Source organism: Antechinus flavipes, chromosome 4 (assembly GCF_016432865.1).
Source record: "Antechinus flavipes isolate AdamAnt ecotype Samford, QLD, Australia chromosome 4, AdamAnt_v2, whole genome shotgun sequence".
NCBI classification, from domain to species: domain Eukaryota; kingdom Metazoa; phylum Chordata; class Mammalia; order Dasyuromorphia; family Dasyuridae; genus Antechinus; species Antechinus flavipes.
The window spans coordinates 9,630,789-9,654,386 of NC_067401.1; the positions used below are offsets into that span (position 1 = coordinate 9,630,789).

The window sequence follows — 23,598 nt, forward strand, 5'->3', positions numbered from 1 at the left end:
GCCGCCGTCCAGCCTGGGGAGGAGAAGGTGGCTGGCCCTCATCTGAGGCACTGCGGTCAGCAGAAGGATTCCCAACGACCCCATTGCCTTCATTTTACAGATTAGGAAACTGAGGCAAACAGTGTCTGAGGGCAGATTTGAACTCGGGGCAGCGTCCTCCTGAGCTTGTTTCTTCTGCACACAGTGCTATTTTCTGACTTCCTCCCTACCCTTTTTTTTCCCCATTCCCTTTAGTTGGAGACAACCTGGGGTTTGTTTTTTTCCTTTTTCTGTATCATGTGCTCCTCAAAATCGTTGCTGATGTGACACCTGTCTGTCCAGCCAGAGAAAGGCCGGTGTCTTATTGTTGGTGTCTCTGAGAGGCTGCCTGGCTCAGGGTGACATGAACGGGCCCAGTGGACTCTGCTGCTTCTCCCTCTGGCTCCCTGCAGAGACCAGAGGCCGGCCCTGTTTGTTTGGCATCCAGTAGCCTCCCGCCCCTCCTTTCTCCCCCACCCCCCCCCCAATCCCAGCTGTGGACTCTCCTCTGCACCTTCCCCAGTTGCTTCAGTCTAGCCCTGACCAGGCCAGAGAGGACAGCGACTAGCCGGACCATCTCCACATGTCTGCCGTCGGGGGGCCCATGGCACCCCTCTTTCCTCTCCAGTCTCAGGAGAAACGCCTCTAGATCTTGGCATTTGCCTGCTACGCACTCTTATGGGATTCCTCCTGTCGGCCCTGCCACCATTGTCATCCCCTTCCCCTCCCGCTCCCAGATCTGTCCCCTCCCCTTATCTTTCATCTGTCTTGGGAATTGGCTTTCTTGCTGACTGCCTTCTCATCTTAGGAATAAAGAAAGTTGCCTTTCCTTGGAGCTTTAAGTCAGGAAATCTACAGGTGAAAGGCAAAGTATACAGGACTCACTGCAAGTCCGGGGGTCCGCCCGGAGCTCCTTAAATGTGGAGTTGGAGAGGTTCCCTAAAGAGGAAGGAAATAATTGTTGGGGAAGTCCCCCAACTCCTCCAAGTAAGAGAACTAAGCTGGGGTTCCCTTAAGAGAACTGATTCTTAACAAACTGCACCAATCTCTGTATTGGCTAAGTTCAAAATTACATATACATATGTGATTATATTATATTTATATATGAATTATATGGCATAGGATTAACTATTGTATGTTTAATGTAAGTTAAATAGCATGTCATAGAACATAGAAAGTTATGATATAAAAAATAAGCATATATATAATATAATTCATTTTGCAGCAGCTAGGTGGCATATTGGATAGAGAGCCCAGGCCTAGAGACAGATAGACTCATCTTCCTGAGTTCAAATCTGGCCTGACACATTTCCTAGCTGTGTGACTCTAGGCAAGTCACTTAGCCATGTTTGCCTTGGTTTCCTCAGATGTAAAATGAGCTGAATTAGAACATGACCAACCACTCCAGTATTACTTTGCCAAGAAAACACCATATGGGGTCACAAAGAGTCGAACATGACTGAAAAACAATGGAACGGTAATTGCATTTTATTTATAGATAATATATAACTTTGGGGCATGTCCAGTGCAGAAATTTGTCCTTTGACTATGCATATTTGCCACAAGGGTTTGTGGGGTTTTTCTCCCTACAGGGAGTGCTTGGAAAGGAGAAAAATAGCATTTTAATTGAAGAAAAATAAAAAAATTTAAACATCCTTATATAACGGTTCAGCAGCTCCCTAGTCAGTGGAGTCTCGCTTCTTCCACCTTATTTTCAATTTATTACCAGAAGAGGTGCTGCTATAAATATTTTGACATATTTAAGACTTTTTCTTTTCTTTAACCTTCTTGCTTATGGCCAGCAATGGCACCTTCAGGTCAGAAGGTACAATTGAGTCATTTTCTAATAAACTTCCAAATGCTGGATGAATTCACAGCTCTTCTTGGGATTTATTGGTGTGCCTTTCTCAGGTCGGCCCAGCTTTATTTCCAATCTTTCATTTTGCCAGTTTGATGGGTGAGAAGGGACCGCCGACCTGGGGAGCTCTATTTCATATTCTCTTTTTTTGTATTCCCTAGTCAGACCAAACTTACCTACTTCTTTCTGCCCAAAGTTGACAGGTCCCCTGCCCCTATGCTTGAAAATCATCCCCCCCTTATCTTAGCCTTTCCCCTCTCCAGCTTTGCCAAGGTGGGAGCTCCCTCTGCAGCACCATGTCCTTTAAGAGAGCACCTTTGTCTATGTGTAATTGGGATCCTATCTCCCCAGGGGAATATAAGCTCCTTGAAGCCAGGGTCTATTTCATGGATATAGCAAGTATTTGTTGAACTGAATATTAAGAAGAGATGACGTGTCAGAGCCTCAGTGTGCCCTCCTCATTGGACATCCACTCCAAGGCAAAGGTCACGCCAAGGATTGGGAACCCCAAAAGAATTTTACAGTCAGTGTTCTCTCGCTCCTTCCAGAATATATAGGAAGGCAACCATCATTCCCACTTTTCCATTTCTCTCTTTTAAGTCTCTTGGTTAATGAAGGCATTTGTCAAAAGTCCCACTACTTTTAACTTGCCTGGCTTAAAAAAGAGCACAAGGAGGACCTGACCATCCTGGGGATGAGAGTCACTGCCCTTTACGTTGGTCACAGAGAGTTGCCACAGATGCATGAACTCAGCTACCTTTGTGACTGCTTCCAACATTCATTGTTCTGGAAATCCAGAAGATTGAAGGAGCTTGGATTTGGAAATGACCTCAAAGGTTTGGGCGGATTGTCTTGAAGTCAGTGGCAGATCCCAGTGGCAGACTGGGCAAGTGTGCTATCTCTTGAAGCAGGCCATTCTGGGACTATTCCTCTATTGGGTTGGTAGTCTCAGTTGGCTCTTCTAGAACCATCTGACAGCTTTTACAGGATGTGACTATTCATCGCTATTAAATGTTGTTGGATTTGGACCACCATTCCAACTAGTTAGTATCTGTTTAGAGCATAATTCTAGCTATTTTTTCTAACTTAATCCCCTGCCATCATGATTAACCTGAACATGGCTGAGATTTGAGTGATATTTCAGGTTTGAGGCAATGACGGCATGGATTAAAGTGATGTGGATCAAAGGGGACAGCACAAAGAGGCAGAAAAGAAAGGATCGACATGTCTTGATGGTAGGCTGCGTATTTGGGTAGGAATTAGCGGGAATTGATAAGGATCACTCCAAGGGAATGAATGTTTTGTTCCCAGATATGGGGAAGCCCTAGGAAAAGGAGGGAGGAAAGAAGACTGAAAAATGACCCACTTGGTTTTAAACATGTTGCCTTGTCATTAGAGTAGAATAGGCCGTAGGCAGCTGGAGAAGCTGAGACTTGGTACAGAGTTAAAGATGTGTGTGTGATGTGACATCCCATCTGGGCAGATGACTGAAACAGAATGGACGAATTCTGTCAAGCGCAGGGCTTGAGCTGTGGAGTCTGCCCCTAAGGAAGTCGGCTCTTGGTTCTCCAGCACCTTCCATTTTACAGGGCAGGAAGTCCAGGCCCCCAGCATCCATTTCCTGCACTCCAGTAACCCAGGGTAATATGTGATTTGGGGGCATTTCCGTAGAAAACTTCCTACTATGGAAATGGGAGTTGGCAGTGGGGCCCTTAGAAGTTAAACGTTTTTATCTTTTTTCTTTCTTTAAAAAGCCCTGTGATTGCATCAGAATTGCATCAGAATAGAAAGTTTGCTAAACACCTTCTGCCTGCCTGGAACTCTCTGAGGTTAAGGGACTTGGCCAGGGTCAGGATGGCTCAGAGGCCATCAGAGGTAAACCAAGGGAGTCCTGACCTGAAATGAGCTCTCCATCTCTTACTGGGTCTGAGCACTTCTGTAAACAGAAAGCAGAAAAGAGGACTGTGCATGAGATTGTGAGATTCCCTTAAATATAGCTTTTAAAAGTACAGCTCCACAGAGACACAGTGTCAACCAGAGGCCTTTGCTCCTTACGAGCCACGTTGTAATTGAGTGGTTAACAGAATGTACATTACGGTGAGTTTGGGGCATAATTCATTTAGGGCTGGGGTTCGAGTCAGAGGCGCTTAGGGTCCGCTTCATTGCTTAGAAACGGCTCACTCAGTATTTGGAAGCCACCTCCTCAAGCCTCATTCGATCCTTGCAGGGATGGCTTCTGCCATTTGAAGAGCTTAGATGTGTTGTGTGCTCACTGGGGTCCCACCACTCTTTCAGTCTGACTCGCGCCTACAAGTTTTCCTAATAAGGTGGCCCACAGGGGTCCTGGTTATTCTCCTTCCAGATGCCTTTTGGGTGTATAGACATCTCTAGATTTGGCATTCTGTTGTAAAGCACAATAATGTTTGTCAATAGCTTGGCCCTTTAGAGGGATGTTCTTGAGGGTTAGGATGTAATAGCCTTTGAAAAATTAACCAGCATTGCATCCCCCCCATTCCAACTTCATTTTTGCTGTTTCCTTTGCCCTCTGTGCTGCGCCCTTCCCACCGCATTACAAAAAAGAACTTCAGATCCTAGCAGAACTCCGGCTCTCCCCCATTAAAGGCCGACACATCCTTTCCTTTCATAAATACCCACAATTATGTACCACAACCATGCCCATCAGCTGCAAAATCAAACCTCCCAAAGGAAATTCCCTGTAGCAATCTCTTGGTCATTTTAAATAAACTACAGTTAGGGGCAGTGTTAAAAGAAAGGTTACTTTCACTCAAGGGAGGATATCGGTATATGTCAGAGCATACATGCATGGTTTTTAGTATTTCTCATGTAAATTAATATCGTTAGTGCTGTTGACATCAACAAGACTGGGTTTTGGTTTTGGTTTTTGGTTATAGCCATCTCCTGAAAGGTGTGTACATTGTCAGACTGGGTGTCTTCATCTGTGAAAAAGAGGAGTGGTCTTAAGCGATCTCTAAAGTTCTATGAGAGCCTAAAATTATATTATTCTGTAGTAACATTTTATTTGTCGTTCAATTATAGCATCAAACAAATTCTAGAAGTTGAAGAGATCAGCAACTGGGATAACAGAGCCAGAATGATGGATGGGCTAAAAAAATGTCAGGACTCCAGTGATGTGGGGATAAATCATTTTGAAGGCAGTGTTTATTACTCAATCTAAATAACAGATCTAAGAGATCTATTATCCCTTTATCGGGATAACCAAATTATCCCAATTTGTTACAGGATTTTTTTTTTTTTAATATGGAGAGAAGATGGGGGCGAGCATTGATGCTAGCAGAACGAATATCGGGGCCTTTCCTGGCTGTTCCAGTCAATGATCAGGTGACCCTGGACAGGTCACAGCCAGTCCCCACTTTGTTTCTTCCTTCTATATGGTGAGAGAGTCAGATGCCTTCCTATGCGTCCATTTAATTATATTATTAAGTGCATCTAGACAATGGCTTTTGCCTCTCTCTGTTTCACTAAATTGTGGTTTAAAAGTAAAGGGCTCAATCATGTTGCTTCTAAGCACTTAAATATCGTTCAGCTGGTGTGTAAATGCACGTGCACAAGCACACACCCTCTTTCTCTCTTGGACACCACATGTGTACCGTGGTTACAGCATGAAATTTAGGTTCTCCACACCAACATGAAAAATGTTCTACACAGTAATAAGAAAATACTCCAAGGATCTATCTCACACCTATTAAATTGGGGGGAAATTTTTTAATACCAGTTTTCATGGGGCACATGGGAAAATACCTGGGAATTCATCCATTCACTCAAGAAAGAAATTTAGAGTTCCCTCCACCACCACACTCCGCCAAAATTACAAAACTCTATCTTTTATCCCAGAAATACTATTCTCTGACATAAAAGATAAGAAGAGATAAAGGAAAGAGATGAAAGGAAAAGCCTTGTGAGAATTAACTAGCAGAACACTTTTTGTTGTAGCAAAGGACTGACTTGAGAGCATATCTCCAGTGGGCAGTGATTGAGCACATTGTGATAAATGAATATGAAGGAATATGATTGTGCTGTAAAAATGGAAGAAAGAATTTCAGAGAAACTTGGGAAGAATTAGGAACTGATGCAGTTGAGTAAGCTGAACCAGGAGGACAATTTATGTAATAGTAACATGATTTGGGAGAAAAAAAAAACCTTTTAAAGACTTAGGAACCTTATCCAAGCACAGATCAGTCATGTCTCCAGAGGACCCAGGATGAAGCCTGTAATCCAGCCTTGTTAGAGAGGGAACAGACCTGAGCTGCAGAGAGCCCCCAAACATTTTCAGAAACACCCTCCCCCAACTATCCTGACTTTTTTTTTTTTTAAGATAGTAGCAAGTATTGATGATAGCATCAGGCCCTTTTCTGGCTCTTCCAGTCAGTAATCAAGTGACCCTCAACAGGTCACGACTAGTCCCCACTTTGTTTCCTCCTTCTGTACAGTGAGGGCATCAGACCCCTTCTGCTTCTAATCCTCACACACATGCATATTGATTTCTGGGGTGAAAATTTACAGGAACGTCATATTCTCATCTTGAATTCCCCTGAGGTTCTTGTTGCTAAGATTTCTGGCTTTTCCTTTAGAAATTCAGTGTCGTTCTTCCCTCCCCCCGCCCTCCCCCTCCCCCCTGGATTTTGCTGGGCACTTTTGATTTGCAAGGGTTTGGAGGTTCACAGAATCTTGAAATTATTTGTTTCCCCAGATGATTCTTCTATGTTTTTAATATTGTCACTGACTGGAACATTGGAGGAAACGCATACAGATGTGGCGCTGGTGAAAACAGGTTAATTTACTAACATTTGCTAGCGCTCGTCTCCCTAATAGCTCCATCTTTCTTCCTGAAGAATGTGTTCGGTCTGTTCCTTGAATAAGAAGTTGACAAGAAGTTTTATGTGCGCTTTGGAGTTTATGGGCTTCACAGCCGCCTGACTGTTCTAGAACTCTGCTTTTCCACTATTTACATTCCCAAAGAGGTTTTTTCCTAAACTTTGAGGAACCATTAGTAACCTTAAAATAAAATTCTCCTTCCTCTTTTTAGGAGTCCTTTTCACTAAATTAGAGGCTTGACTCGGGGTTGCAGTGAGAATATTATACTGTCCTGTTTTCCATCAAAGTGTGTCTTCAACATTTCTAAGCTTTGTAGTAGAGTCCCGGGGGTCAGAGTAGAGAGTGTTAAAATGAGCTGAATATTGATTTCCTCCCTGCTGAGAATGGGAGTATTTGGGGCAGGTGAAGGCTATAAACTGGTGGGTCATTGCCCAGATATTATTCAGGACTCAAGGAACCTGAGGGACAAAGCAACTCCCTATTCACTAATCCCTGTTTAATGGAAATTATCTGTGGCAGCATCATGTGGCGTCTCATATCGCTGAATTAGAGCAGAGAGTTTTAGTTCACAGTGTAGAGTATGTGTGGAGGAATAGGGCAGATTTAGGAGTGGGCTTTTAATACTCGCTGGACATGGTGGGGAGAGTCCATAACATTATCTGAGAAGGGCTGAAGAATGATTTGGGTCGATTCAGGGTCGTTACCTGCTTTGGTTTATAGGACTCAGCAGAGCAAACATGCGCTCACATATGTGTGAGTGTGCGTGTTTGTGAACCCCATCCCACCCCCTTTACCAATACAAAGCAGCAGCAGGCAGCCTGTCCTACAGGAGCTCGCAGCCTTCTGGGCTGTCCAGGGGCTCGAGGGATAGCGATGGACCAGAAAACATTGTCAGAAGCAGCCAGACCAAATCACAGGAGTTGGTGCGCCCTTTGTCTCACAGGCTATGAGAGGATGATAGAATGGAGGTGTATTCATATACAGCTGGATGGCCTGACTCCGGGAACAGTCATTCCTGCCCTGAACCACAGGTGGGAAGGGCTGGTCTTTGCCCCAGAGGTGATGGGGAGCTGCTGGAGTTTGCGTCTTGACAGCGCAGGATGGATTGTAGGACAGGAGAGAGATTGTGGGAGCAGAGAGAAAAGGGCCAATGGGAGGGGTGTCGAAGAGGTAGAATGGACAAGACTTGGCAGCTAAGCCAATCTGGGAGATGGGGTGCGGTGCAGAAGGACCCCAGGCTGGTGAACCTCCATGACCAGAATGATGGCCCTCCTCTTGGCACAAAGAGGGCTTGTTTAGGGGCAGAGAAGGGATTGAGTTTCATCTGTGGAACATCTAGTGGCAAAGACATCCAGTCGGGGGCACAGAAATGGGACTCAGAGGAAGGGTAACTCTCTTGGGATGGTCATCTGCACGGAGAAAGGGGCTGAGCCAGTGCAAGCTGATGGGGTCATCAGGAGGGGTAGTGAAAAGAGAAAAACAAGACTGGCCAGCTGAGAGCCTTGGTACATATGCCCAGAATGAGCGTTCAGACAGCCAGAGAACAAGATGACGAGTGTTCCCGAAAGTTCATGGGAAGGAGCCTGCGGTCTGGCCGCTCCACTGGACACAGAAGCAGGGCTGCCATTCCTGTGTATGGGGGTTTAAGATCTCTTGCTAACAATGCCTACCCCACCTTGTGGTGTGACCTTGGGCATGGCAGCTCATCATTAGGCCAAGTTGTCTCATTACTAAAGAGGGGTTAGGCGCCAGCTCCTTAGGCTTACCCAGGACCTCATTTGATGCTGCTCTTCCAAATTCATACTCAGTGGACGTGCTGGTTCTTAGCATTATCTGTTCTCTTGGTATTATTTCTAGGAAATGTTCCAAATGAACATTTGGATCCATTTGATTTCAGCTGTGTAACGTTGGGCAGATTATCTGGGATCTCTTTGATGATTTTTGGTGTGGAAACTTCTCCTTCTCTGAGCCTCAGTTTCTCCCTTATAAAATTAATCGGTGGAACTAAGGCCTTTTCTAATTCCGAATCTTATGAGTTCAGAAATTCAGAATGTTAAAGGAGCAGGGGAGTTTCTTGCAGTTTTGTCTGAGGGATAGTTTAGTGCTTTTCCTTTCCTTCAGCTTTCTTGGTTCCTGTCAGGCTGACCCGAACCCCTCAGATTGCCCACTCGGTATCTTTATTTAGCTGTATTTGTTTTCCAGGACTTTCGCTCAAGTGGAAAAGGTAGGGAAAGGCTGGCGCTCAGAGAACACGGTCTGTGAGGCCTCCTTGATTGATATATGTGCTTTTGTGCTGCTTGGTAGAGAAGGAAACATTGGGAGAAGGCTCTGAGTTGAAAGGGAGGAAATCATCTGTGCAGTTTCCAGTTGGGTGATAGACCTGGAGTCTGCAACCCATGCTTACAACCTTGCCCAGTTCCTGCTGGCGGGAGGTTTGTGCTGACAGAGACTTCGGCCCCATGGCCATTCTCAGCGGGCCAAGAGATCCTTTGGGGACAGTAAATTAGAGTTCCCCGTCTCGGTAACAGCAGATTTACTTCACGTTGCCTTCAGCAAAAATGCTGCAATTTCTTCATATTAAAAAAGTAAGTTCGTTGACCCGTCGTGCTCTCCGTTGTAGTGCTCCTTCTTTCCTTACGCTCCAGGCCGCTGTGATGTTGGTCTGTATTTCTTTTCTTTTCACACGTGGGCTAATAGATTCAGGAATGTTGCTGCCGACCACCTTTGGTCAGTTCGTGTAGACAGGGAAACACAAAGCAAGCAGAGGAAGAACACGGGGACCTCCGTCCTCTGTGGATCCCTCCGCAAGCCTCAGGGCAAAGGTGGGCTGGGAAAATCAGGCTCCTAGCCAGCTTCTTCCCATGAGTCACAGTAGCAAGGATATTCCCCATCGCCCATCGAGCAGCCCACCTCATCTTACGTTCAAGGCCAAGTCCATCCTTCAGAATACTTTTTCAGTGAGACAAGTAGATGTACTGTCCCCCCAGATTTCCCTTATGTCTATGTTCTCCCCATTCTTCTTACCTGGAACACCTTGGATCTCCCTTCTCCAAATCGCCCCTGATCACTCCAGTCCTTGGGCTGTTCTCTGCCTTCTAGAGAACAGGGCACTCGTGTTTGACAGTGAGGAGTGCTGGGCTGGGAGTCAGGAAGACCTATTCCTGAGTTCTGATCTGGCCTCAGAAACTTCCCCCACTGGCCTCTGCTTCTTGTAAAATGGGTTATTGAGTTTGCAAAGATCAGATGAGATAATATTTGTACAAAGTACCTTTCAAACCTTGAAATACTACATAAATGCCAATTATCTTCATCCTCGCTTACTTTGTTCTTGTTCAATAGTTTTTTAGTCATGTCTGATTCTTTGTGACCTCTTCTGGGGTTCTCTTGGCAAAGTTCCTGGACCGGTTTGCCATTTCTTTCTCCACCTCATTTTACAGAACAGGAAATTGTTTTCCTAACTATAGACCTGTGCCACCTCGCTGCCCACATCCCTCTCCAAGCTGTCATTTACTGCCTTGTATAACCAGACACTCCTTTTTGTGTGTCCATGGCACTGGCCTTCACCAAAGGCCCTTAGCTTTAGCCACCACCCACAGCATCGGTCATCCCACTTTTGAGTGATTTGAGCCACGTCCAGAGGTCAGACCTGGTGGCTTACAGTGATGGGCACGATTGTTGTTTTCATAGATTCCCTCAATGGCACTGGGCAGGCCTTGTCTCTTCAGCCAGATTCACGAGAGACTCGTATCAGGAGACTCGTTACAATTCTCCCACTAGTGAGGGCCGTGCTTTCCCCAGGGATTGCTGGTACTAGTGGTCTAAGAGAAACTGGACTTAACAGGTTTCTCCTAAAGTAAGACATGGAGGAAGCACATAAGCTCAGCCCAGTGCTGAGCCAAGCTGGCTAGGCCTTTCTCATCTTATTGCGAGCTTCTGTTTGTAGCAGAGCTTATCCTAGAGCTTAGGACCAGGAGGAGCCTTGCAGCTCACCTGGGGGAGGCCGCCGACTTGACGGCACCTTTCCCACATCAGCCAGTTACCGAGTAGCAGAGCCACAGCCATTTCTAAGAAAATGTTTGGATGAAAGAGCCAGACACTGAACTGAGTGCTAGGGATTTCAGGGCCAACAAGCCTGCAAGAAGCTCACCTTCTGCCAGGGTGTGTGCCACAGCCCGGTTGGGAAAGGTCTAGGAAGTCATGGACGCTGGTCCCAGGCAAGGTGAGCGTACCAGCCGGAGTTGTGGTTCTGCTGCTGACAGCTGTCGCTGAGGGTAGTGGTCAGTGTGGAGAAGGGCCTTCCTTCCTCCCCATCACCCACGCCACAAGCCCACAAATAGCCCCCTCTGCTAGATCACTGACCCTGCTTCCACCTAGCCATCCCCACCACTTCCCTCCTCAGGGAAAGCAAGGCAGACTATCTGGAGCTAGGAAAAGGCAGAGGAGATGGATCAAAGCCCCTCTCTGAGTGTCAATTTGTTCCTTACAGAGTTAATGAACTTTAGTGGGTTGGATGATCCCAAGAGTCCTTGCCCTCCCAGCTCCTCCATCCAACGTAGTTCCCCCTGTCACTTTTACTCCTACGTTCCTGGTTTGTTTCCCTCTCCCCCCGACCCCCCATGAAGTATTGAGGATCCTGTTGCTGTTGATAGTATCGCTGTGTTAGCCAAGCTAAAAGAGATGGTCTTAACCCATTCGAGCTTGCTTTCCAAGCCAACGTTGAAGGCTTTGTGAGAAGGCACTGGCAGGCTTACCCCGGTTTCCAGGTCTCTGGGCCAGTTTTCATAAATTTGGCTCGAGTCCCCCTGAAATAGGAATTTCCTTTCCACTTGAGGGGTGAGGATGGAATGCAGCTCCCCAAGAACGTCTGAGGGTTAAGGAATTCTGTGGGCTGCATTCGGCTTTGAGTCCTGTCTGAGAGGATTCACGTCCGCTGCCTCTGGGGACGATTTTTTTTCCCTTTACTGAAGAAAAAAAAATTAGCATTCTTTCACCTTCCTCTTGTGTCAAAGCAAAATCTCCATGAAAATTAAAACCAAGAATTAGCTCATTGCCTACCCTTATTTGGCTAATATGCAACCAGGGTATTTAACCAAGGGGAATGAAATTATCTTAAGAGCAGTCACACGGATTCCGAGTCGCTCCCTAAGTGACTTCCTCCTCTTTGGACTAAATGGAGACTGGGGACCAAGTGGAATATGAGTGACTCACAGAATTCTAGAGTGTAATTTCAGGATCTTGGCATCTTTAGGGACCATCTAGTTCAGAACAAGACAGGTTGCTACAGTGGCTCTAGTCACTAACCGCCTCCCTTTTTGCACATTGGACCCCACTACTTCTGGGCGCATCTTGGTTCATTTGGGCAAGTTATCCCTAGGTCGTGCCCAGATTTACTGCTCTCTGCCTTTGTCCAGTTATTCTAGAACCAACAGGACCAAATCTAATCCTTTCCACAAGGAGCTTTACACCAGAAGGGCATTCCAGGCACAGGGAACATACTGGGAGACTCTGATAAGGACCATGGGGAGTGACTTGGGTTGAATTGTAAGTCACTTATTTGAAAGGGAAAATGCATGACGTAAAGGAAGGTTGAAGTGAGATTGCAAAGAGCTTTAAGCACCAAACAGGGGAGTTTCTCTCAGTTTCCAGAGGTAATCGGGAGCCACTGGAGTTTGTTGAGCAGGGGAATGACCTGTCCTTTCCCTTTAGCTTTTACTTTTGTACTGCCAATGCTCTGTTCCTGGGCTTGGTGTGGACTGTCTATTGGATTCCATTGAAGTCTACAACAGTATTTTTTTTATCTTAAATAGTGCCATATGGAGACTTTTTAGCCACTGTATTTAAAATGTGTTTCTCCTCTTCTGTTTTTTGACCAGGACACCTGAACAGTGCCCAAGCGTGGTTTCCTTGTTGTCAGAGAGTTATAACCCTCATGTTCGTTATGGAGCTGCAATGGCACTGGGTATCTGCTGTGCTGGCACAGGAAACAAGGTAGATTCCCGTGGCCGGAGGTCTGCTTGTCCTGCATGTGGGCCGTGGCGGCTACCCCTGGGGCGTCCCCTCGTCCCCCTCCCTGAGGTCCCCTTTGGTTGGCTCTCCCCATGACCCCTGTGAAATGGCTGCTGGCTTGGCGCTGGGAGTTCTCTTTTCATGTTCAAGTAAAATTAAAGAGATTTTCTTTGCTTAACTAATTTCTAGGAATCTAAGGGATGTGCAGTCTCTCCTTGGCTTTGATCCCACCCCTTCAGGTTTTCCAAAGCATGGCATTGTTGGATATTTTTAAATGTCGTTAGACTTGCGGACATCAAGGAAAAAAAATTAGGACAGGGGAAACTATGCCAAGTGGGGATATGGCCTCCATCTCCTTCCTCACAATATTGGCCACAACCCCCTCTCCATCCAGACCCCAGCTCCAGGAGGCTCCCTTCCTTGCCCACGGTCACCCACAGGAAGAGGCCGAGAAGACAGAAGCTTGGGAGCCCTGCTGCCCTTCAGCTCTTACTGACCCCTTCAAAGTCACACTCCCCATTTTGAATACCGATCTTCCCTGTATTAGGACACTGCTGGGCAGCCAGCCATCTCCAGGCATTTGTGACACCTTGTGTGCCCAGCCCTATCCCTGCCCCTCAGGAGCTGATGGCATGGAAGGCATTCAGGATTGGGCATCTCTCTGAGGGTACAGGCCCCATGTGCGCCTGGCTGGCTCCGTGGGACCCTCATGCTAATTCTCTTTATTATGAGCATCTGGGAGAAAACTTATTGGAAAATCCCCTCCAGCCTGTGGCTGCCCAGAAGCACGTCCGCTCTAAAAGGAGGCTTTGCACATGGGCTGTTTGCCCTGACACCCTTAGTAGATGTATTTACGTTTACGTACACTGAAAGCAAATGAGGTGGGGGGGCCGGGGTTTCCTTTCGAATTCTTCCATGTTCCATATGGTCTTCTGAAAGTAACGTTCTTGGAGACTTCTCCAATGGACACATCCAGTGGAAATTTTCTGTTGCTCGTGCTAGGCCGGTCTGCTTGCTTTCTTAGTCATTGGGTTGATCTAGATAACGGAGCCTGTCTGGCCCTGGGGTCTGTGCTTGAAGGATTTTTCTTTCTTAGGGATCTGAAACATCTGTTTCTAACATACGTGGTTATGTGCCTGGGAGCGATGCTCATTTCTTAATTTATAAATTGGAAATCGAGTTATGCTTCTTGTGCTCCTCCGTTCTGAGTAAATAGCATCAGAGGACATTTGAATAATGTTTGTGCCATTGCACATTGGTCCAAGCCTGTCTCTGCTTCCTGATTCCTCGCTGAACCAAGATTTCTGTGAAAGCACCGACCGACCCATGTTCCGTCCCCTGAGGTCTGGTCAGAAGTTGCTTGGTGTTGGAATAACATATGCCGAGGCTTACTTCATCTGAAAGTTTCCTTTGAAAATGTCTTTAGGAAGCCATCAATTTGCTGGAGCCCATGACCAATGACCCTGTGAACTACGTGCGGCAAGGCGCGCTCATCGCGTCAGCTCTCATCATGATTCAGCAGACGGAAATCACTTGTCCCAAGGTGAGCGGGGCCAGAGGGAGGGCACCCGAGCAGGGGGGCTGAGATTTTTACCTGAAGCTCGTCCTCCTCGAGCTTCATCGTCGGCGTAGCTCAGCGTCAGAGGGAAAATTTCTGAACATGCTGAACTGAGTGGAAGGAAAAGTACATGCTCTGAAGGTCGGAAGAAGAGATGTGCAAATTTAGGGACAATGAAAGCATCCAGGATTTTTCAAGCAGTCTTGAAAAATAAAAAGTAGTTTTGTTCAGGATGTGTCAAGAGTTATTTATATAGATTTTGTAGGAGAAAATGATATTGGGATGTTTGGTTGTAAATGAAACTTAGTCATACCAATACATTTGCTCATCGATGTGAACGCTGATAATGTGGGCCCCCAAGCCGCTAGCTTTTACGGAATTTTGCTTCTCAGCTTCCGCCCTGGGAGAGTGAGGAAAAGTCAGGAAATTAGAAGAAATCAAGTTTTTTTTTTTTCTTTTTTTTTTTTGATGGTGGTGGGAGGGAGCAGGGCGATAATACAGGGAATGTTTTTCTGAGCCCGATGTCCTCTGATTGGCCTGCAGGCCCAGAGCCCAGCTGGCAGGACTTTGCCATCACAAGCTTGAAGTGGGCTAGGCTGGTCCTAGGGCATTAGGGGAGGAGAGGGCGAGTCAGAGGAGTGTATGTTCAAGAACTTTGACACTGAGGCACAGTTGGGGGTCTCAGCAGCTCAAGTCTGGGCCAGGTCAGCCCTGAATCTTAAAAATTGTCAATTCAGCTGATGGAATCAACCTTATTTCAGCTGTCAGGCTGCTCAAAAGTGTGCGTATGTGTGTCTGTGTGTGTGTATGTGTCCACACGGATATAAGCTGGCAGTCTAATTGGATCCATTTAATCCAGAGACAGCCTTTATACAGTTTTGAAAGGCTCATTTACCTGAAGCGGCAGTGTGGGCTGGTTTGGGGAGTGACGGCTGGCAGGGGAACACGGGCGCCTGCGCTTGGCAAAGACTGCAGCCCTTCCTGTGTGCTTGCGAGAACTGGGCTGCTGAGGACCAGGCCTTGTCAGGGGAGCTCAAAAGAGGAAGGAGGTCAGGGCTGTGCCAGACCTGACTGATGCCTTTAGGGCTGGGAAGGTACGCGACTTGCGGGGGTAACTGGTTTGAGCACAGGTACCCCAACGTCTCCTGGTGTTCCTCACAGGTCAACCAGTTCAGACAGCTGTATTCCAAAGTCATCAACGACAAGCATGATGATGTCATGGCAAAGTTTGGTGCTATCCTGGCCCAGGGCATCTTGGATGCAGGTAAATACCTTGGGATTATTTGGAGAAGTTTGACCTTCTCACGGGGCATGCACTGTGCCTGCAGCAAGCTGCAGCATCGGGGCAGCTTGGTTCAAGGGTCAATGCCAACCTTTGGTCCCTATGGAGGGAGTTCAAGGGTTATAGCTCTAGGGTTGGCCGGGGTCATGGGAAATGTCCTGCTCTGGAACTCTCATCTCCTTAGGAGTCCCTCCAGCAAGGCAGATCACTACTCTTCAAGACCTGGCTGGTCTACAACATATCCAGGGCTTGCCAGGAAATCTTCCTAGTATAATAGAGACCTTTTTTTGCTCTCTGCCAACTTGGTGAAGGTACCAAGGGGATACCAAGGCAGCCGGGGGCACTACAGTGCCAGAGGACCAGGCCTGGAGCCAGGGAGACTTGAGTTCAAATCTAGACTTAGGCATTTACCTAGCCAAGTCATTTCATCTCTCTCTGCCTCAGTTTCCTCATCTTAAAATAAGGATAATAACAAGAATACCTCCCTGGATTGTTGTCATTTGTAAAGCACTTAGCACAAGCTTGGTCCATAGTAGGTGCTCTATAAATACTTATTCCCTTCCATTACCCATTCTGACGGTTAGCTTGCCATCCTTCACCTTTCCCATGTAACAAGGCCATCTTCCCCTCTTATCATATGTTTTCTTTATGCCATTTTCAAACTCCTGTTTTGTTTTTTGTGAATTTCCTCAGGGATTGATTGCTGCATTGCCCTGTGGGTGTTATTTATGCATGTCTTGTAGCCATTAGCAACACTGATAGACTGTGAGAACTGAAAAAGATAGGTCTTTGTTTCCATGGGAGACCTGGGGTCATGAAAGGGACCTTTCCTGTGGACAGGGCATCCAGCTCTCATGTTCGATTCCAGGACTGGCCCCGCAATCATCTGTATTTTTTGTCTCCTGTGTACAAGATGACTTCAGGTTGAGCTATATACATTTTCCATCCAAATGTTGTAGATATTCTTTATGCAAGGTTGATCAGGGGTCTTTGAAAATGTTACAGATCCATTCCCAATAGGCTGTTCTGTCCAGGGGGCTTGGTACAACCAGCACAATGTCAGCTGCCAGCTAAAGCCTGTGAAGAGCTGCCCACATATGGGGAGTCCCTCCTTAGCCCAGGGGCTGCATTTCGCCAAGCATGTGACGCCCTGTTTGACGCCTTTGCCGGATGACTGAGCAGAGTCCACACACACAAAAATGCCCTTTGATGGCCACAGGCCCTTATTTGAGAGAGGACACGGTACTGTTAGCACCAACCCCGTCTCGCCCCCTCCAATCCCTGTCACGGCAAAGCTTGCCTGTTGAAATCATAGCAAGTGAGAAAAGTGGTAATTAAGGTGGGGCTCAGCAGTTGGGGGATAGTTCCACAAATCTCTATGCACAAGATAGAATGTTTCAGCACCCTAAGAAATAACCCAAGGAAGGGTTCCAAGAGAGCGAGGATCATTTTATGAACTGATAGAGGCAAGGGAACCGAATGTCAAACAACAAAACAAGTCTCTTCGAAAGGTTTAAGAAGTCCTTAAACTTTGTAAGTGTGAGGGCTTAAGACCTTTTTTTGATGGGTGAGGTGGGCCGAGCGGGCTCTGTTTGGTTTGGCAAGGTGGCGTTGGTAGTCTGGTCCCCTCGGTGTTGGAGGCTGTGAGGGGATGGCTGGAACAGGCTGTCAGAATAGAGGAGGAAGACAACAGAGCACCATCGAGCAAGACAGCTTTGAAAGGAACATGTTGGAGTTATCCTGTACCCTAGAGGATTAGAAGTTTTCTGTGCAATCCTTTTTCTGCTCTACCTTCTATATGGAAATGCTGGTTTTATTTGGTATTTATTGAATTCAAAATAAAAATTAATTAAACTCAAAAACAAATAAACTCAAAGCAATTCCAGATAGATTGGATTAAGCACACACAGGAGAGACACAGGCTGTGGAGGATCAGGTGACTGCTTTCTCAGAAGTTTCACCTTTCCCTTTTCATGATACGGCTTTGCTAGCATAGCTGCCTTAACCTATAAAGGACTCGTCTCTGCCCAAGTGAGTCACACAGATCGGCTCGAATCGTGTAGCTTCAGCCTAAGTATCCCTTGCCTGGGGCTGCTCATAAGCAGGGACATTTTGAAAAACTCCCTTTTCTTGTCCCCTTTTTAGAGGAAATATTACATAAGGGTTTGCCCATGGGGTCAGCTGCAGGAGGGGGAGATCAAGGAAATAAAAAGTCTGGATAATCCACAAGATGAAAGGAGAACCCAATAGGCCGACTGTCATAGCACGAGTCTTTGTTCTGACACATGTGGACTGAGAGCCTCCCTCCAGGTTCACAGAGATATTGAGTCACTTGCCTACTTGATAATGACCCCTCTCATGAGCTACTCCTAAGGCTTTTTAAAAATAATTTTTATTGGACAAAAATTTTTACCCCAATACCAGATTCTGGACTTGTGTCTGACAGTGACTTCTCAGTGTGTGGGTCAGAGCACTAACATGTGGGCTGGGGCTGGTTTGTTAAAGTGTGAGCTCACCTTTGTTAAACACACACACAGTCACATAAACACACTCACACACAGCCTTCCCCGCTCTTCTCAGTGCTCACTGCTTCTTTTCTCTTCCTCAGGGGGCCATAACGTCACCATCTCCTTGCAGTCTCGGACCGGGCATACCCACATGCCTTCTGTGGTGGGCGTCCTGGTCTTCACCCAGTTCTGGTTTTGGTTCCCTTTATCTCACTTCCTGTCCCTGGCTTACACTCCTACCTGTGTCATCGGCCTTAACAAGGACCTCAAGGTAGGTTTCCCAGTCATGGCCACATCTCTTGGGAGCCAAGCCCAGAAACCTGGAGTTGGCATGGGGCCAGTTCTCTTCCCCTGGGAGATTAGGATATGAGAAGGAAGTGGTGTCTGCTGGTGACTCCTGCTTGTGGCCTTCAGACTAGAGCTGCAGCTGTTAAGTAGGCCCCCAGGTGGGATCGCAGCCTTGTTTAGGATAGAAGTGGTTCAGACAGGTGTAGCCTTAGGAAGAGGGTCCTGGGCGAAGCCTGGATCATGCAACGAGACCTGGGGCTGAGACAAACGTGCCCAGTGCTGTCCTTTAGAATATGAAGAGTATCCAGTTGGCACAAGGGGAAAGAGGCTCCCAGGTCTGGTGAAGCAATTTGCACCTGAACTGGCCCTTCAGGAAAAACTCTTTGTAGGCCTGAACAAGAGTGTATCCTGGGGCCAAGAGAGAGCTGCACTTGTATGGGGTGTAGTGGGTCCCTAAAGGCTGGCAGGGCAGTCACGGGTGCAGGAGTAGTCAGTATAAGGAGTTCTATTTTATGGAACAAATAGTGGGACTTCTTTAGACTCCAGAGCAACAGGTGATGTGACGGACCTGTAAATAAAAGGATATTTTGTCAGTCTGTCACTACATATCCCAGGTGGAATGGGAAGCAGGGAGTGGATTGAGCAGCTGTTGCATGTGACGCTGGCAGTGGGGTCTCTGGCATGGCCCTGAGCTCAGAGGCCACAGGTTTATTAGGGTGGCAGTGATCCCAGACCCTTTGGCCTGACGGAACTGGCTGGTCAATACCAGGAGCGAGAGTTGGCTTTAAATCTGTGTATTTAAGTCTTATTATTTCCACTTGACAAAAAAGAAGTTTAGCTATATACTTAGGCCTATACTCAGGGGTAGAAGATGGCCCTCGATCATTGTGTGCAGCGTGAATGATTGATTGGAGAAAGGCTCGCCAATAAAATAGAGACTAAGGCCAGGACCGATGTCCCTCTGCTACCTTGGAAACTGACACTAGTCATGAAGAGCTTGGGCTGGCCCTAGACGTTTTTTAGCTCGTGCTAATGTGTAGAAACACTGGGACTTGGCAGTTCTGTGCTGAATCTGCGGGGACTGGGCCATGGTTTAGTGGACCAAATGGCTGGGCAGTGTTGAACTCAAGTGCAGACTCATGTGTTTCTTTTGTGTTCATTCACATCCACATCTCTGGAAAGTGAGCTCTTCAGTCCTATTGAATTCATTTGAATTCTCCTGCATCTCTTTTGTTTCTTCTATTTCTTCAGATGCCAAAAGTCCAGTACAAGTCCAACTGCAAGCCGTCCACGTTCGCATATCCCGCACCCCTGGAGGTGCCGAAAGAGAAGGAGAAGGAAAAGGTGAGGGCCCTCAGCTGGGGGAGGGTGCTTCAATAAATGGGGAGGAAACGCACAGCTGTTGGCAGCTTGGGAACCCCCATCATCCCATAGAGCATGGCTCCTGGCACCTGCTAAGTGCTGGAGCATGGTGGAATTCAAACTGGAAGCAGCCTTGGAGAACATTGAGATCCACCACACTCCCACTCCTCCTTCCCATTCTGCTGATGAGAAAAACAGGCCGAGAGAGTTTGCGATGTACCCGGGGTCACATTACTAATAAGTGTCTGATGTGAGATTCGAAACCAGATCTTGCTGCTGCCAACTCCAAAACCAAGACATCTTTGGATAGCTCCCGGTGGGGTTTGGATAGACAGATTACAAAGCCTACAAGGTGTGATGGACACCTCATGGTAGTCACATCCTCTGCCTTTAGTCTCTCCTCACTCACTTGTTCCCAGTGCCGTCATCACTTTTCCAGTCAGGGTAGGAGCTTGGGAGGAGCCCTGTGGGCATTTGCTCAGAGCAGCCGCCTACAAACTGTCTTTGTCTATCTGCCTCATTAAGAACAAGCTCTGTTACCTGGAATGGATGGAGTGATTCTTGTACTCCACCTATGACAGCCGATCGTCCTGTGAAGCTGTCTTTCAGTAGCGGGGCGGTCAGTGACACAGTGGTTCTCACAGGGTTGTTGGGAAGAACATGGAATGGGGATATAATCTGTTAGCAGAGTTACTGTTCTGAAAATGCTGTCCTCTGAATTGAGGCACAGATATTCCAGAGACAGCTTATTAATTAAATTATTCTAACTTATTCGACTTAGACAGAGAAAATTCTCAGGGACGGAAATGCATCCTGCCTTTGAAAATCTCCAGCAAGGCCATTTGGGAATTGTAGTTTATAGGGGTTTTAAGAACAAAAATAATTCCTTAATCAAAAGGAGGATAAAATGTGTGTTTTGGTTTTGATTTAGTACACAGATTGACGGAGAATCATTTTCTGAAAGCTACTCAGTCACTTAGGAATCCCTTTCTCTGGGTTTTCCTTTTTTCCTATTAAAGGAGAACTGAAGAGCTACTTCTGTTAATTGAATTAATCCAAAGCTTACTTTCTGTGTCTCGTAAGAGTACGTCCTGACTTATATAGGCCTTAGATAAGAATGGAGAGAGACTTCAGTGCTGAAGTTCTAGGAAGGCTGCAGAGTTTTCATTCAGATTAAACCATCAGTATTATTTTGTCCTCAGAAGGGAAGGAGAAAGGGGACCAGGGGGTAAAGGGAAGGAGGGGCAGGCACTATTTAGTGTGCTACCACTGTTTATAGACTAATTGGATTACTGGGGGTACTGAAGCACTCCATAGAAGAAGTTAAAAGTACTCCAATAAGTGGGTATCCTCCCACTGCTCTGACCCAGCTCTGTGGGGTCCTAAACATCACATTTTCCAGTGGCCTAAGATCATGACAGGGTAGAATCTGGCCTGGCTGTGGGAGCTAGTGTCCTCACAGTAGGATCCCCCCCAAAACATTCATCCTGTCTGTCTATCCCACTAGGTTTCTACTGCTGTGCTCTCGATCACCGCCAAGGCAAAAAAGAAGGAAAAAGAGAAAGAAAAGAAAGAGGAAGAGAAAATGGAAGTGGTTAGTACGACTCTTTCTCTGTTCACCTGAATAGAATTAACAAACCCTAATTACATGGCTCTCCTGGGCACCCCCACTCCCTCACTCCCACACTCCTGCCTGTATCAGGTGCCAGTGCGGATGGTCATAGTCTCAGAGAGTGGTTATAGCTACTTCCACATGTGTTTATCCTGGATCCACATTTGTACAGACTTTGATATTATCCAGCCAGACCCCCTTATTTCATAGAGGAGGAAGTGGGCTCCCAAGGCCTGGCTACCCTTGGGCACTCAAAGATGCCTTCCCTATGTGGGAGTGACCTCTGCTGTGGGCCTTTCTCAAGGTACCTGAGCCATGGATTTTCCTCTGGCCCCTGCTTTCTATCACCTCCCATTGTTGGGGCTTTTGTTCCTTCTTCTGTTACACTTTTCATAGTTTCTTACTTGTTAATTAAGAATCTTGAGGGGGCTGGGGATGGATTTAGAAACACATGCATATCACTTCCTTGCAATGGGCAGCTCACTACCAACAAAAGCACGGGATCCTCTGCCCAGAGCACAGAAATCTCATTTTGTGGAAATGGAAACTAGGCCCATTGAAGTTAAGGGGTTTTCCTGTGTCCCAAGGCAGTCGTACATGGTAAACACGGCCATTTGAACTCATCTTCTCTACCTCCAGAGCCAGTGTCTTTCCCCCATGTCACACAGGTGGTTCCTGCAATAAATATTTATTCCATTCCCTTTAAAGAATTTTTAAAAGTTCTTTTTAATGAAAATTTGATTTTTAAACTCCTAAGATCAAAGAATTTTTGATTTGCCAAGGCCCCCTAGAGGCTGTCCGGTCTAATTGCCTAACAAACGATCATCCATCCTCTCCTGGAACGTTTCCCTTGACAAGGAGCTCCTGGCCGCCTTTTGAGAGTGCCGTGGAGCTAAAGCTCCCTTTCCTGTAACTTTCACTCACTTCATTTTGTCCAGGCGATCAAGCCTTGACCCAATATTGTGCTGGGCTCTAGGAACACAGACAGAAACAAAAGTGCCCGCCCTCAAGGAGCTTTTCCTCTGAAGTGGGAGGCAGCCTGAGAAATATGTGTGTGAAATGTGTGACTGGGGGTAAGAACTAACCTTGGGACTTCTGTTCTGTAGGGAATTCCAAGTTGAGGAAAGCCTCCCCCATCAATGCAGGCCTGCCTCTGTCAGCCAGTTATATGTGGCCTGGGGCTTTGGGCATTGTGTCACGTGGCCAGTGTCCCTCAGTGCTGAGACTGGCAGCCAAGCGGTGCTGGGTTCAGGGCCCAGCATAGAAAGCTGCTACAAGGTCGTCTCAGCAGGAGGACAAGCTAGGTGTCGTCTCCTACCAAAGGAAACCTGGAATTCTGAGACAGTGACAAGGCAGGGGAGGCTTCCAAACTTGGTGGACATTGAGTCCAGAGGTCACCCACGGGAGGAAGGTGGAAAAGGAGGGATGGGCCGAGGCATCTGGTAATTTTGGAAGGGAGCCTTGTAGCAGAGGGGGTGAGCTGGTCAGCGCCAACTGAGGGCAAGGTTGATTAAAGCCGGGAGTCACTTAAGGCAAGAGCTCTAGATGAGGGGACAAAGGCCTTAGCTCGGCCAGTGATGGGGTGAGTGGAGAAGAACAGGTGCCTCTAGTGCCTTCAGAATAGAAATGGAGATTCAGCCACTGATGGGACAAGCAGATGAGCTAATGAAGCAGTAAACACTGTATGTGCATCCCAGTGATGTGGTTGCAGACCCAGGTGACCAGAAGGATGCTCAAAGCCTCGGCAGAAACGGGAGCTGCCCTTGGGAGAAAGTTGTATACTCACTTCGGTTTGGGAGCTCATGAGCTGAAGATACCACATTTGGAAATGTGGGTCCTAGAGGCTCAGGGAAAAGACTGAGAGCTGAGACTAGGTCAGGAGTCATCTGCATGAACCCCTAGGAATTGATGAGGTCTATCGCCAAGAGAGAGAGAAGAGGCCCCGAGACGAAGCCTTGGCTTATGAATGGGCACGGCCTGGATGAGAATCCATCAGAGGGGCTCGAGAAGGCACGGCAGAGAACCGAGAGTAAGGCTGCCAGGCAGAGCCCCCGAAATGAGAGCGTCCAGGAACGGGCTGTGATCTGGGTGAAGTGCTACAGAGGGGGTCAAGACAGAGGAGCCCTGAGCAGAGGTCGCTCATTCTGGCAGCCATTGCCTGTTGCTGGGTGCAGCAAGTATAGAAAGAGACCGAGATAAATCAAAGCATGGCATCTGCTTTCGGGGCATTTACATTGCCATTCTCCCTCTAGG

At 47.1% G+C, this 23,598-nt stretch overlaps 1 protein-coding gene across 1 annotated transcript in view; it reads left to right on the top strand.

The window, feature by feature from the left end:
• Positions 1-23,598, top strand: part of PSMD1 (proteasome 26S subunit, non-ATPase 1) — a 99,913-nt gene that overhangs the window by 60,685 nt on the left and 15,630 nt on the right. Inside the window, exons 17-22 of the mRNA XM_051999498.1 lie at positions 12,604-12,718; positions 14,163-14,279; positions 15,456-15,558; positions 18,185-18,354; positions 19,623-19,715; positions 21,241-21,327. Coding sequence (XP_051855458.1) covers positions 12,604-12,718; positions 14,163-14,279; positions 15,456-15,558; positions 18,185-18,354; positions 19,623-19,715; positions 21,241-21,327 — 685 coding nt within the window. The remainder of the gene's footprint in view (positions 1-12,603; positions 12,719-14,162; positions 14,280-15,455; positions 15,559-18,184; positions 18,355-19,622; positions 19,716-21,240; positions 21,328-23,598) is intronic.